Raw genomic sequence first — 14341 nt, 5'->3', positions numbered from 1 at the left:
TTCTCAGTGTCTGTAATTTGTATGTTCTAAGTTCAATATATATATAAATGTACTGATTTGGGGCCAAATATTTTCTGTGAGATCAGAATTACGATTTTCTGTGTGAATAGAATTGTGCACTGCTAATTCCGTTGCTAGTCTAGAATCGCACACCTGCATGCAATGGGCGGATCAGGGTTAGGCCACACCCAAGGATTTGGCGTGCCATGTCTATTTGTTTGAGAATATTTACTGACACAGAGATCACTACCTCCCAAGAGCATCTGCTCCTATGTGGCCATTTTGTAAATGATAATATTCTTCCTCTTACGGAGTTATTTTGGGGACAATGACAATGAAGGAGGAGCTAGAATCCGGAAGGAATGGAGGAGTGATCTGGGTATTGCAGATGAATTCAGCTAGGAGAAGATAACTGGCACAGTTTGATGACATGAGACTCAAAGCTAGGACATTACAGGGAGAACACAAAGAGAACGCCAATCAATTCACCTGCCAGGCCAGGTGTTCTGGGGAGAGTTGTGCGGAGAAAACATCCACCATTTGCAGAAAGTGTTCAAGGATGGGAAGGGCAACTGGGTTCAGTGTCTTCAGAACAGAGCTGGTTTTCCTTGGAGAAAGAAACAGCAAGGTTCAGAAGAGAGGTGGAGGACCAAGAGGACTTTGGTGATGACTGATCTTGGGTTCCCAGGGACCCAGGCATAGTTCCTTCCTCAAAAACAAAAAACAAAAAAATCCCAAAACCCACATCATTTTTTCATTTCACTGATTTAAAAAATCATTCCACTATGTCCCCAAATGTATTTTTTTTAAGATTTTATTTATTTATTTGACAGAGATATCACAAGTAGGCAGAGAGGCAGACAGAAAGAGAGAGGAGGAAGCAGACTTTCTGCCAAGCAGAGAGCCTGATGCGGGGCTCAATCCCAGGACTCGAACTGAAGGCAGAGGCTTTAACCCACTGAGCCACCCAGGTGCCCCGTCCCCAAATGTATTTAAAGTGGCTTATGAAGAGTAACAAAATAGGGGAAGATAAAATAAAAAATGAAGCAAACAAAACAAGAATACAGAGTAGAAATAGGTTTTTAGTCAAAAGCCATGTAATCCTATAAATTTGCTAGAAGTAAATCATAAACGAGGCTACGAGTTCTTCAGTCGCAGCACAAAGAAACACAACTTGTTAATGTATGAGTCACAGTTGACAAGATAAAATAGAAGTGTCTCCCATCCACGACAGGACTTTGATAATGCAACTGACTAGTATGACTTCACTATCTGAAATGCTGGATAGTTCATTAAATTTGAAAGAGCCCACTAGATATGTGTTTTATTTTTACAGAAACTATAAATATGAAAACCAGCTTCACAGTTATTATGGACTTTACTTCAACCCATCATATACTTTGTTATTTTCAAGTACTTTTGAGAAATACCTATCACTCTCAAACAAAATGGGATAAAACACAATGTTTGCCTTTACATTCTGTCCTACATGGCCGCCTGTCTCAATCACTTTCTTTATAATTGTTATGTCAACATTTGATTTACTGAACCATGAAATAATTCTTGGGTATGAAATGCACTTCAAGGCACAGCAGGGTCCATGGAACATACAGGCAGCTCAAACCCGGCTCTAAAAATGATTCTCTTTAGTATAGTTCCAACCTCCAACAGATCCACAAAGCTTTTAAAAGTCCCAATGACTTTCTACAGTCAAGTTTTTCAAATTGAGAATACACGAATCCGGACATCTTATCGGTTGTATTTTTCAGACAGTGCATTCTTTTGAGAGCTGTCCTTATCTCCACATTGTTAACACTGGAAGTTAAAAGTCCTAACATTCTCTTCTATGGTCACTAATAGGTCGCTTCTATAGTGACAGCTGAATTATTTCCCTTACTCAGCTCTCTTAAGATGTTGTCAGCATTACTTTTGATATATTCCATGGTACCAAATCAAGGGTGATAATTACCAGGACAAAAAAATGTGTTGAGCCAATTATGATAAACATTTTTAAAAGACTTGTTAAGACTTTATTTTAATAAGTATATGTTAACATAAAATTAAATGCAGAGAATTAGGATACAGGTAAACACAGATTTCTAAGAGTTACTGTAAATGTATATCTGTATTACTCAGACTTTATACAATATTGTCAAAAGAAACGTGACAATAGCATTACTAATTCCTGGATCCCTAAGGCATCAGCTAGGTAACTGTGCTCTCATCGCCAGTAGAAACGTCTCAGTGAATAGTTATATTCAAAGCCCACGGCAATTGTGTTCATGTCTAGTTATATTTACATGAAAAGGAGACTTTCTAGGAAAACTCCATTAGAGCACCCCTTAAAAGCTTCTTTAAGTTCCGCTCTACTGACATTCTGAAATCCTCAGAGATTAAATTCTTGCAGATGGCTAAAAAGCAGAGAGAATGGAACAAGTATTTCTAACATGAATCAGCCTTCTACTACACGTCACACACTATGGCAATTATTTTCAAATATATCTGATCTAAGAGTTACAGAAATATCAGGAAACATTTTGTAAGTTTGTAGATTGAAGGCAGACAATTTTTAACTTTGGTAAGATAATTAATCTCCATTTCTATATAAATTAAAATTATAGACATTACCTATGGCCACAATTAGTAATTTCCTCTAACATATTCTTTTAGTACCAATAAAAAATATGCAATAGTATCTTCCTTAAAATTGAGTCTATGTTCAAGAATGCATTCTGACAAATGTTCTAAAATGTACCAATAATCATTCCTTAAAAATTGCCTTGCCAGCCATAACAAACTAAATATCTCATTAACACCTCCTTCCATGGCCATCAGATGCATCTCCCTCTCCTCTCCCTCCCTCTTTTCACTGGAAGTAGCCCAGTGCAGCAATCCATTCCTCCTTCCTAGCTTCTTTTCCAACCTAAGCCTCCCCCAACTGTTTCTTTCCGCCAAGGCTTTCCTAAGTACTGAATTCTAATAAAGCATGAGTAGGCTGTCCACGAAACCGGGGCAAATGAGTAACAAATGTACTTTCTGAACAAAATGAAATTTATAAGTTGAGGGATAGAAAATAGAAAATATAATTCTGCGAAACCTGGTACACAAGAAGTGGGGACACAGAGAGTGTTTAAGGTTGCAAATGGCAGCCTGCGAGAGGAAAAGAAACAGCCTTCTGGCAGGAATGTTCTGGAAGAAGGCAGTGACAATGGGCACTTGTCCTTTTCTATTCTGGCAATTTCCCAGAAATAAATTGCTAGAAGCTACTTATCAGAAGAGTAGGAGACTATTAAGTGAAAAGACAGAGGCCCATCCTTTATCTAAGAGAACAAAATAAGACACAGAAAGGTCTTTACAGGAAACATTCTCTTACAGCAAGACAAAGAGCTTAAAGTTCTAATACCCAACGGCGTGCTGTAGTGACCAGAAGCTCACGCTCCAGAACCACGCTGTCTGAGCTCGAGAAGTCTCCTGACTGCGAGCTGTAACACTGGGCAAGGTATTAAATTTCTCTAAACGTTATCTCCTTATATGTAAGATGGGGGCAATGATAATAACCAAAGTAGGTAAGTACAGGAAAGGTTGTTCTCACTGCATTTCCCAGCTCAGAGGACTGCCATGAGGAAAAGACAGTGTATGTGCCTGACAAGCAGTGAACAGGCGGTCGGGTCACCATTAACTGCTGGGTACAATGAGTGGAGCACTCTGCTCACCAACACTTACCCAGCTTGACAGAAAGCAGTGGCTAAAGGGAATGCATTTAAGAAAAGGGAAGTTGGGAAAAAGAGATGTCCCCCTGGAGGAAGCGTGGAACAGAAAATGGAGGAAAACAAGGAATTTCTAAGGCAAACTACTGTATAATTTCGACTCCATCAAATCCTGAAAATCAAGATGGACATTCAGGAAACCTGAATGCTAACAGGTCTCTACTAGGCAAATATCCAAGAACAGCTTCAGAGAAGTATCACCCCATTGCACAGCGAAGTTATTCCTTAAGGTACCACGATTTTATTTTAAGATCTTTCTTCCCCAGAGATTTATTTATCCAGGTATCACCGGTCTGATTACTCAGATTCTGCAATTTTCTTTTTAGTCTCCTAAATCATCACCTTTGGGTGATTCTGATGCTTATTAACACTGTCACAGCTGGTGTGCAAGGGCAGACGACGGAAAGGAAAGCCACTCGATTTTACCATTTGCCATTAGCGTGCTAGAAAGGCTGGCAGGGAGCACCGTGCACACGACTGATTAAAACAGATTTGATCTGCATATTTTGTTTGTTTTGCTGTTTGTCCCCTCCAGTACAAAGAAAAACCCTCATCTTTCCCATGTTTCTCAAGTACAAAGGCAGGTTTCTGGGCTCACTCTCAATTAACTACAAAAAAAAAAAAAATTAAATCAGAATAAACGGACAGGGCATCTGCATTTTTTAAAAATGCAGTTTAAGAAAGACTGATCCATTCTAATTAAGCCCAAATAAGATTAATTCTGCACACTCAATGAAGATGTTTCTTTGTGCCACAAAGATGTTTCTTTGGCTGCTCTTAATCTGCCCAACGATATGCATGCCTAACTTCCTAAAATGTCTATTTGCAATAGTGGAGCACAGAAAGGAAGTGCACAGTTTAAAAAAGCAAAGAAAGAAAAAGAATGGGCAGTAAGGCAGGCAGTAAGGAGCCGCATTTCCACGGACCAAGAGCCCAGCATGCTCGGAAGCAGTGGTCTTTTCCGTGTGCTTCTACACAGAAGGTTACTTAATGTAAAATCCAAAATGGAAGTTGTTAATATAATATAATATTATCTTTATCTGTTTAAAAATACACGAGTAATTGGACAATATATTCCCCTACTCTCACTTTTCTGAAAAGAGAGATAAGGCAGCTTAGGGAGGAAAAGAAATAGAATTCAAATAGGTTAGGGCCTAAAAGAACATTATCTGCACAAAAGCCCAGGTTTCATTCATTACATGGTGTGACCTTAAGCAAGGAATTTAAGCACTCTGAGGCTGTGCTTAGTCCTGCTTGTAAACTACAGTACTAGCTCTGACTACCTCACTGGAATGTGAAGGCAAACCAGAAGGCAGTAACACTTGGCAGAGCCATGGCAGTTTGCAAAGCACAGAAGCTACTATTCTAAATGACGTGCGGAACTTCGCAGTTCACGGGAAATAGCTTTTTGTTTGTGGTCACTTTTTAGATATTTTATCATGAGGCAGGATGAGGTACACGTACGACATAATACGGATGATCTGGGGGCCTGGGGAGCCTGAGGGGGCACAGTCGGTTAAGCCTCTGACTCTTGGTTTCAGCTCAGGTCGTGCTCTCAGGGTCACGAGATCGAGCCCCATGTCGGGTTCCGTGCTCAGTGTGGAGTCTACTTGAGAGTCCCTCTCCCTCTGCCCCTTCCTCCTGCTCGTTCTCTCTCAGATAAATAAATAAACCTCAATATTAATGATCCTCGCTATTTAGTACTTGAAAGAAATTGGCCCATCACTGAAAAGAAAAAAAAAAAGCAGTTTTGTGTTTTTTCAAGTTTTAAGAACTTGCTTCTTTTGAAGGCACTATGCCAACATGAAAATAGCCAGATGGAGAAGCTGGTACCATTTGTTGTTTGATCTGCTAGATGTAATAAATTCAGAGCTCTTACATGTATGTGCATTTATGTGTCTCATACATGCATGTAAATTATGAATATTTATGTCCACACATGTACACACATACACTTAACTTCAATTAACTGTGATTTTTAAAAGTCAATTAAAATCCTTGGATAAAAGAGAAAATGGAACAGAAAGAAAGGAATGTCTCTTTTGAATCCATACAGTGGAAAGGAGCCGTAATGGAACTAACTGGTAAGGCAAACTTCTCCACAGGAAGCCAGCTTTCACCTGGTTTTCTGCAACTACCTTTGTTAACTGAGAAACACTTTCCTCTGAAGGTGTTGTACCTTGAAAATAGTAGTCTGTTCTAACATAAGTTCACAGCATGAGACAGATTTCAAAACAATGTTTTGTTTGTTGTCCTGTTTATACGAGGTCTCCCACAGGATTTATGAGCACTCCTAAAATGCAAGATCACAGCACTAGTCTTTTAGTTGTTCAGGGCTTACTGAGCGGTCTCAAAACACTGTGCTCTGTATTCTGGGCTTTTAATTATTTCTTGGATATCTCCAGATGAGGTGTTTCTAACTTGGTATCTCATTATCCCTATCTTAAATTCAAGTCCGTCACGACTAGCTTGTCACTTAGGAATGCAAATGAGGAATTATCCTCATGATTCTTTTCCTAGTTTACTTATTTATACTCTACACTCGGGCCATACTGAACCCTTAGACTTCGTAAAATGTGCTATTTTCTGGAATGTCTCTGGGACGTTGTGCATGTGTGACTGTAATCACCCCATCACTGTAATCACTAAAATCATTTCCACTGATTTTTAATCTCCATTAGGAAATCTTTCCTCAGCCTTCCCACGGATGGTCCTCAGTGTAATTCAAGATGCCACAATGTGTAAGCTACTGAGCCGGCTCTGTGGTTTTCTCTGGGGTATGTTGAAAAATGATCATTATTTTTGGCCAAGATAAGAACGAGCCAAAATTCCTTCCACATGTGTTGGTGGTTCGTAATCTGGAAATGAGTCCTGTGTGGGTAATCACGGGTCCTAGAGAGCCGTGCTGGAAGCTTCTTGGACCCCTGATGCTGTCGTGTGTATTCTCTCTCTTGCTGTAACATCTTCATTGCCTTCATTAAAGTCTTACATGTGTAAAGACATGCATGAGACCCAAGGGGTCTTGTGTGTCCTTCCAATCATCCCACACTGTGCAGTCCTTGGACACTCTTCCGTAAGACCTGGAGTCTGGTGCCTCAGACATGCTAAAAGGGAGGAGGCTGAACCAGTCCATAAACAACTACGAAGTCAGTACTCACATCTTTTGTTGATCAATTTTCTGAAATTATGAATTTGCCTCTTGGAACTAGATGAAAAGATTGTTAATTTATACCTTAAAATCAAACTCACTATGCATACAGTTCTACACATCATCTCATCATGAGGTGATTCATGCTGAAACTAATAACAAAATCATTTAAATTTGTAATAGTCCCTTAACTACTTTTTTAACTATGAAGATTTCCATTTTCTGTTCGTGGCCATTGAACGAGCTACTGTACTCACTTGGTTAATTAATGCCCTGTTATTTGGATCATTCACTACAATGTCATGGGTATTTCCATTCTTTGCAAGTTTGCTACATTGGAAAACATATCGAAGGGTATTACTTGTGAAATTTACTAAATAAGTGTAAAAAGTAACATTCATTCATTAATTCATGATAAAAGTCTGAAGTAAAGTTATGCAAGTATCATTTACACAATGCTCATAGGTCTGTGCTCTGTACCTAAGTTTTCTGTCTTACATACATTTCAAGAATAGATAATTCATTCATTATAATACCCAATTTCCTTCTTTAACCTGCTATTGCTAGGCTCACGTGCAAACATACAAAATCATCTGCAGAATTCTAGTTTCTTAAGTTTTTTAGCTGTGGTTTCCTCACTCTCTCAACACACATTGTAAAAATCCAATTTACTGACATGTTTCTCCTGACAATGCCTGAGCACATTCAGCCTCACTCACTTCCCCTCGGCAGTTCCTGTAGCGTACTACGGGTCTGAATTCTTGCAAACAAAAATAGCTCTGTGTTCGCAAGACTTGCTTTGTTTTTATTCTGTCACCGCAGCAAATGTCTGTGTGAGCAAGTCTGGAGCGATGCCATTCTAATGAGCAATTAGAAAAGACATGGAACCAAGTAAGCGGTGCGGTGCGGTAATCCTCAGATATAAAAGCAAAACCCAACGGAGCTGGAGATCTACCTCTCATTATTTAGGATTAGAACTGGGGATCAAGTGAAGGCGGATCAAGGCCCTTCAGTGCCTGCTAGATGCCCAGGATACCACCTCTTATGTGAACCTGCACAGAGTCTGGGATAGAGTGATGTACGCTCTGGGACTCTGACTCTCCTAGGAAGTAATTAACCATTGCTGCCTTGTCTATCACCATTCCTGAGTTTTCTGTTGGAGATAAAATCTGCCTGAGAGACAGGGTCCAGGGGGAGGGGAAGATTGTGCAACTTGGTTCTACGATTTCCTAACACTCAATCTTGGAACAGTGGTGTTATCCAAATACGCAAAGAAATCGGGGACTGACCTACTCATGCACGCCCTGCATTCTAAAGACTGCAATCTGTCTGCCGGTTGTTTGAAAGTGTGGAAACTTCCCCCCATAATAACAGTGTCATATCAAGTCTGTATTAAGTCTCGGTATAACTGAGAGTGAGACATGGGGACACTACCAGTTAGGGAGCACCGACCACGCGCCAGGCAACGTACAGATGTTATCTTGTTTCACTGGCATAAAAGCTTGATAAGGGAAGTATTGTTCGCATCACACAGATAGGAAGGCAGTTACATACCAGCTTTCCATGCAGCTGTGGAGTCCGCCTTCTACTCAGTTTTGAGATTCCAAAGCGCCCTGCTCTTCTGACGACAGCACACGGCTTTCCCAGATCTAAACTGTTGGTTGCGTTGTACGAGTAAGAGCCCTTAGTCATCCCCTGTCTGTTTCTTGGAGTGAGTGAGTTTGTTGTTGTGTTGTGAGGAACCGTGGCCTCACCTTCTGCTCACTTCTCCTCCTAGGCGGCCTTCGCAACAGAGCTGAAGACCCCATTTCCTGGTTGCGAGGTGTTAGAGATGCTCGCTGAGACTTCAGGTCAGCCCATTTGCTATGTTATTAAAATGCGATGATAAAGAATGAAGTCTCAGGCATCTTTACAAAAAAAGGAGGACAACTTCAAGGGGGAAAGTGAGATGGATTCAGATATTTACTCAACAGGAGAATGAGGGGAAACCACACCGGGGACTAGTGTCCTGAGGGAAGGAAGATTTAAGATGACAGGCAGACATTCTCAAATGGGAAATAGCTCATGAAAAACTGAAGTTACTGAGTCTTTTTTGAAAAACTTTTAGAAGAGGAAAACCAAAATCACATCAAGAGCTCAGGAATAGAAAAGAAATGGTAAAAGGAGTGTTGGTGATCTGAATCCATTTCAGTATATAATTAGAACTAAACCACCAGAGGAATTACAGTTTCAGAACAAAATGTAAATGTTGCAAATCTTGGCAAGTAGAATTGAAATGAGCAGCAAAATCCGGGGAGTGGAGTGTGCTAGGAGGAGGAAGGAAGGAGGCTGTCCGCCTCATCATTCATACATACACACTGTCAGAAACTGACATGTGCTCTTCAGGAAAAACATGAGGACGCCAGACAGTTAATGACTTCCATAAATGTCTTCCTTCAACGCCGGAGCAATCTTCTAGGAATTAATATCCCTTGTGGCAAAGACACACATTTCTGATGTTCAGTAACTCCTTTAATCACTTCAGTTTCATCTTTTCTTTTTGTTAAATTCAAGTTCAAGGCTCTTTATTGAAAAACAGCTTGCATATTTTAATTTCCTTCGTATAAAGCTGATTCTTCCAAACTATCTCTTCATTCCCAGCCTCGTTCTCCTTAACTATTCAACTTTTTGCAGTTTAATGTTACAATTTTGCTGTTTAGTGGGGGATATTAATAGCCTTCATCTCACTGGGCATTTGTGAAGATTAAGTGAGATGACAGATATGAAATGCACAGAAAGTTGGTTTATGCACTGCTGAACGCTCTTGTTTTCAATCTGTCTGTTCTCATATTTGTATGTATCCTGAGTCAGGTTACCTGGATTTCCGGTAACCAAAGGGTTAGTTCTGCCTGAGATGATTTTGAGCATTGTGTTGATTTCTATACTTCTGTTCTCTTCTACACGGCTTAACTTTTGATAATTAGGATTTATCATGTTTGCAAAATAATATATTTTCAGCAAACAATACAGTGCAGAACTAAAAAGTGAACAACTGCTTCTTCCATGTTTTATCTGTACTCTCTCTACTTGGAGATGCATCTTTTCTCAGACTATGAGTTGCATAAATTACATCAGATCTCGAGCTCCCCAGAGCCTTTCTTTTTACTGCTTTGCTATCACAACATGCAAGTTACAGAAAAGGAGATGTTCTAGTACTGTCTGATACAAAGACGGAGACAGGACTCTACTTGTACCTTTCTGAACATGATTTTTAAAGGTTCAGGAAAAGGAACTGCTTATTCCGGCACGAAGAAAAAAGAGAAGATAATAAACACTTTCTTGGAAACTGAAGAAACAGGCACACAACAGGAGACCATTCTTAAATGTAAAAATATGCATAATTGCTATGGAGATGAAATTTCCCATAGTTCATAAGATTAGAAAAAAGAGAAAAATGACTTTAGTTGATTTAAATATATGTATGCACATATTTCTTAAGAGACGAAAGATTACTTCTTCCAAACATCTCCTAAAACGTAAGAACACAGCCGGCTGGAATGGGGCTTTGTCAGCAGCAGCCCCTTCTCGGAAGCGCACGCTGCTTCTCTTATTTCGCGATACCGGAATCCAGCGACAGAGAATTCTGGAGGCAACTTGCTTCCACCTAGCATCTTTGCAGCGGTACTGGAAATGCAACCATGTAGCCACTAACAATGCTGATTCAATGTTTAAATCTAAATAATCCCAGAACCCTGGTATTTCCTGCGGTGTTTTATCTCCCATTACAATTCCTTCTTCATTCCCATTTCTCATTTTTCATAGGTCCTTTGTTCAAAAAGGTTCACTTCTTTCCTAATTTTCTTATATTTAGCTTGTGCTTATTGTAATTACTCACCAAAAAGTCAATTTGATAAAAACTTTAATTTTATTTATTTATTTTCACAATTTCAAACACTCTTCCCCCCAAAACTACAATACTCCCTAGCTATGCTTCTGGCCCAGATCCCTAAATTTCATATTCCAGGCTTCAGAATGCCACTACCTGACCCCTTTGAGACCAAATCAGACTTTTCCTTTTTCACATTCTTCGGCTATGAACAAACTTTGTTGTTATTTCACACAGTGTCACACAAATCCACACAGAAATATGAACTAAATGACAAATGTATCTAACATTCAGAGAATTCCCCGTTTATGACTAGGCGCTCTCCAGCTGAAGTACTTGAAGATAAATAACACCATAGGCATTTTTCATCGGCGGATTATATTAATATTAATACCATTAAGCAAAGCAGAATAAGACAAATAAAATACTTTACAAAAGCTTAGACTTTGTGGCCTCCCTGGTAGGGAGGTAAATACACAGACTTCACTTACTCTCCTCTGGGTCGCATCTCTGCCAAACCCCTGGCTTGTCGTAAATGATATCCCAGGGACCAACGGACAGACAGGGCTACACGGACAAACCAACTTCACAACATATATAAAGGGAATACAAGTATACATACTCTGTTTTGTCTTTGGATTCATTCATCTGCTTGCTAAGAGGGTTTTCTCTTTAAAACTGGGAATAGTAGATTGCAATGGACAGAAAAACGGCCATAGAACGGACTTGATTTCTAAACTGATACTATCTCGTTGTGTAAGTTTGAGCCTCAATTTATTTTAACAAGAAAGAGATATAATTGGAAGGTTCTTGAAGTCCTTTTCAATACCAAAAGTCTATGAATCCTTAACACATAGAATGTCTTTTTTTTTAAGAAAAAAAAAATGTAGTCCATAGTGAAATGTTATAAGGAGTAATTAACATGGAGTTTTTAGTTTCTATTCAATAATTTCTAACAGTGTGATAATTTTTAAGAGAATTCTCATATGCAAAGTAAGTTTGCAATGATGATCACCTTCAAAATTGTGCTAATTAGATTTACTGTGGTGACCATTTTACAATATACACAAATATCTAATCATTTTGTTGTATACCTGAAAGTAATATAATGTTGCATAGGTCAATAAACCGCAATAAAAAAGGAATAATGAGTAAATAAAAATCTTTAAAAATAACTATTTCAGTTACCTGAGAAAACTTAGGGAGGAAAAAAAAAAACACACAATTAAGCATCTTTTAAAACAAGCATATGCTTTTCAGAAATTAAATTCATTTTATAAGTTCATCTCCAGAATTGAGAAATTAGGCTATGTTGGGTGCTTATTGTCATTTCTCTTTTTCTATTTATCTTTGTATTTCCTAAGAACATACCAACTACAAAATCATAATTCAACAAATTTCCCATTATTACTATATTCTTTTTTAGTTTAGCATGAAAGATTTATAGCTTTCCATTCTAAAGAAAGCAATGGAAAAATAACATACTACAGCTTTCTATTTTTCTTTTTTTTTTTTTTTAAGATTTTATTTATTTATTTGACAGAGAGAGATCACAAGTAGACGGAGAGGCAGGCAGAGAGAGAGAGAGGGAAGCAGGATCTCCGCCAAGCAGAGAACCCGATGCGGGACTCGATCCCAGGACCCTGAGATCATGACCTGAGCCGAAGGCAGCGGCTCAACCCACTGAGCCACCCAGGCGCCCTCTATTTTTCTTTTAAAGCATGTGTCATAAAGGGACATTTCCAAAGAGTACAAATGCAAAATTATTATCAATATATATAATATAGTATATATCCCTTTTTTAATTGGGAAGAATGATAATTAATGTTCAATTCTTATGCTTATACTACAATTTTAAAAAGTTTGGAATGATTATGTTATACACATATCAGCATTATTAAAAACCAGTTTAATGTCTAAGAAAACTTAGAGTTTTTAAAAGACTCTATAAAAAAATGTTTTTAAATGGTCCCTATGCTTTGAGATTAACTAAAATCCATTTCTGAATAAATGAAATGAATCACATGGAGTGCAGCTGAGTGCTATGGTTTTTGCTTTTTTGTTTTGTTTACATCCCGGCCCTACCATCCACAACCAGCAAATTTGCAAATGCCTGTGTTTGTCACTACTCTAAAGCTGCTCTAGAGAATCTTAGGAATCTGTAATCCTAAATCCTTCCGGATGTATTAGCAATACATCTCATCAACTATAAGGATGTATCTTTTGCCCAAGTTTAGTGGGTTCCAGTTGAATGTTTTCTTTGCTAATTTCCTTTTGTTTGGACACTATAGTAGATATTTATTTCTGGGACCCAAATTTTCTTCTGTTAAAAGTCATAAAGCAGTAGTAACATTTCACTGAAGGGTAGTTTATCATATACTCACCAAAACTAATTTGAGAAATCATTAGTAAAATAATTTAGTTTCATTAAAACTTTTCTTTAACATGACTCATTAGGCCACATAATATTGCAATTTTTCTCTCTTCATTAACTTTTTACTTATAAAACTCCATAACAATTTTATAACGTTTGCATGGACTTTCTCATCTTTCCGTATTTGACTTTAAGACCAAGATGATCTTTGGATTAACATTCTGCTCTGGAATGCAATTGTGCAAAACTCAAGGTAACAGGAAAGTCTGACTAGGATAGCATTTTTCTTTAACAATCCAAACCTTATCTTGTATATAAACCTACAAGGTCGGCACTGTTGGGTCTCCTGTCATGCTCACAGGGAAACCCTTTAGTTCCAGGTTGAACTTCTTCTCAAGATGGCCACTGCAGGAGCATTGGCTGATCTCAGGGTTTCTGATATAAATGGAAAGGGTACAACACCTGACATGTACACTAAGAACTTTGTTCTGTTTTTCAGAGAATAATGCAAATGCAACATTATTCTCAAGAGATAATAATAAGTAGGGCAACTCCTAAGTTGACAGAACACTGGCTATCATAGAGATATTAATAATAATAACAAGCCTTTGATATACAAGACATTGATTGAAGAGATTTTTAATATATGAACTCATTTAAGCCTCCTAGCAGTACAATGAAGTAGGTACAATTACTAATCTAAATGAGAAAACTCAAGAATAGAAAAGTCACATAATTCAGATACTAACTAAGAGAGCTGAACTTTGAACCCAGACACTCCCTTGAAAAAAGGAGCAGCAACTATGCAGCTGTTCCGATAAAATTCTAGAACCATCAGTGGAATTGCTGGGATACAGCCTTGCCACTGTGGGGTACACCTGGGTTCTGACTTCTCTGTACCAATGACCACTGAGCAGGAAGCTCCGGATGGAAGTGGTAACGTGTGCAAGGGCAGAATCCTCAAGTGCTACCCACTTACTGTCATATTTCAGATTATATCTGGTTTTCATGGGGGGGTTGTTGTTGTTCTTTGTTGTTTTTTGTTTTTGGAAGCCAAATAAGAGCTTAGAGGCTATAAATGTTGAGGACGATCATGCTGAGATGCTGAGAAAGGCTGGCAGGAAACCACAGGACTCCCTCAGTCAAGGAGATACCGAGGGTCACAACTCCTCAAATACACCTCCTGG

At 38.6% G+C, this 14341-nt stretch overlaps 1 protein-coding gene across 10 annotated transcripts in view; it reads right to left on the bottom strand.

Moving 5' to 3' along the window:
* Positions 1 to 14341, bottom strand: part of GULP1 (GULP PTB domain containing engulfment adaptor 1) — a 263779-nt gene that overhangs the window by 77526 nt on the left and 171912 nt on the right. For 2 of the 10 annotated variants that reach the window (XM_047720545.1, XM_047720547.1), the window contains exon 6: positions 490 to 607. The exons of the other annotated variants lie outside the window; for them this stretch is intronic. In XM_047720545.1, the coding sequence (XP_047576501.1) occupies positions 490 to 607 (118 nt within the window). The remainder of the gene's footprint in view (positions 1 to 489; positions 608 to 14341) is intronic. 10 annotated transcript variants of the gene reach the window in all.

This window comes from Lutra lutra, chromosome 3 (assembly GCF_902655055.1).
Source record: "Lutra lutra chromosome 3, mLutLut1.2, whole genome shotgun sequence".
Taxonomy (NCBI): domain Eukaryota; kingdom Metazoa; phylum Chordata; class Mammalia; order Carnivora; family Mustelidae; genus Lutra; species Lutra lutra.
Note: the sequence above shows the minus strand (reverse complement) of the source record. Positions and strands in the feature narration are given on the sequence as shown.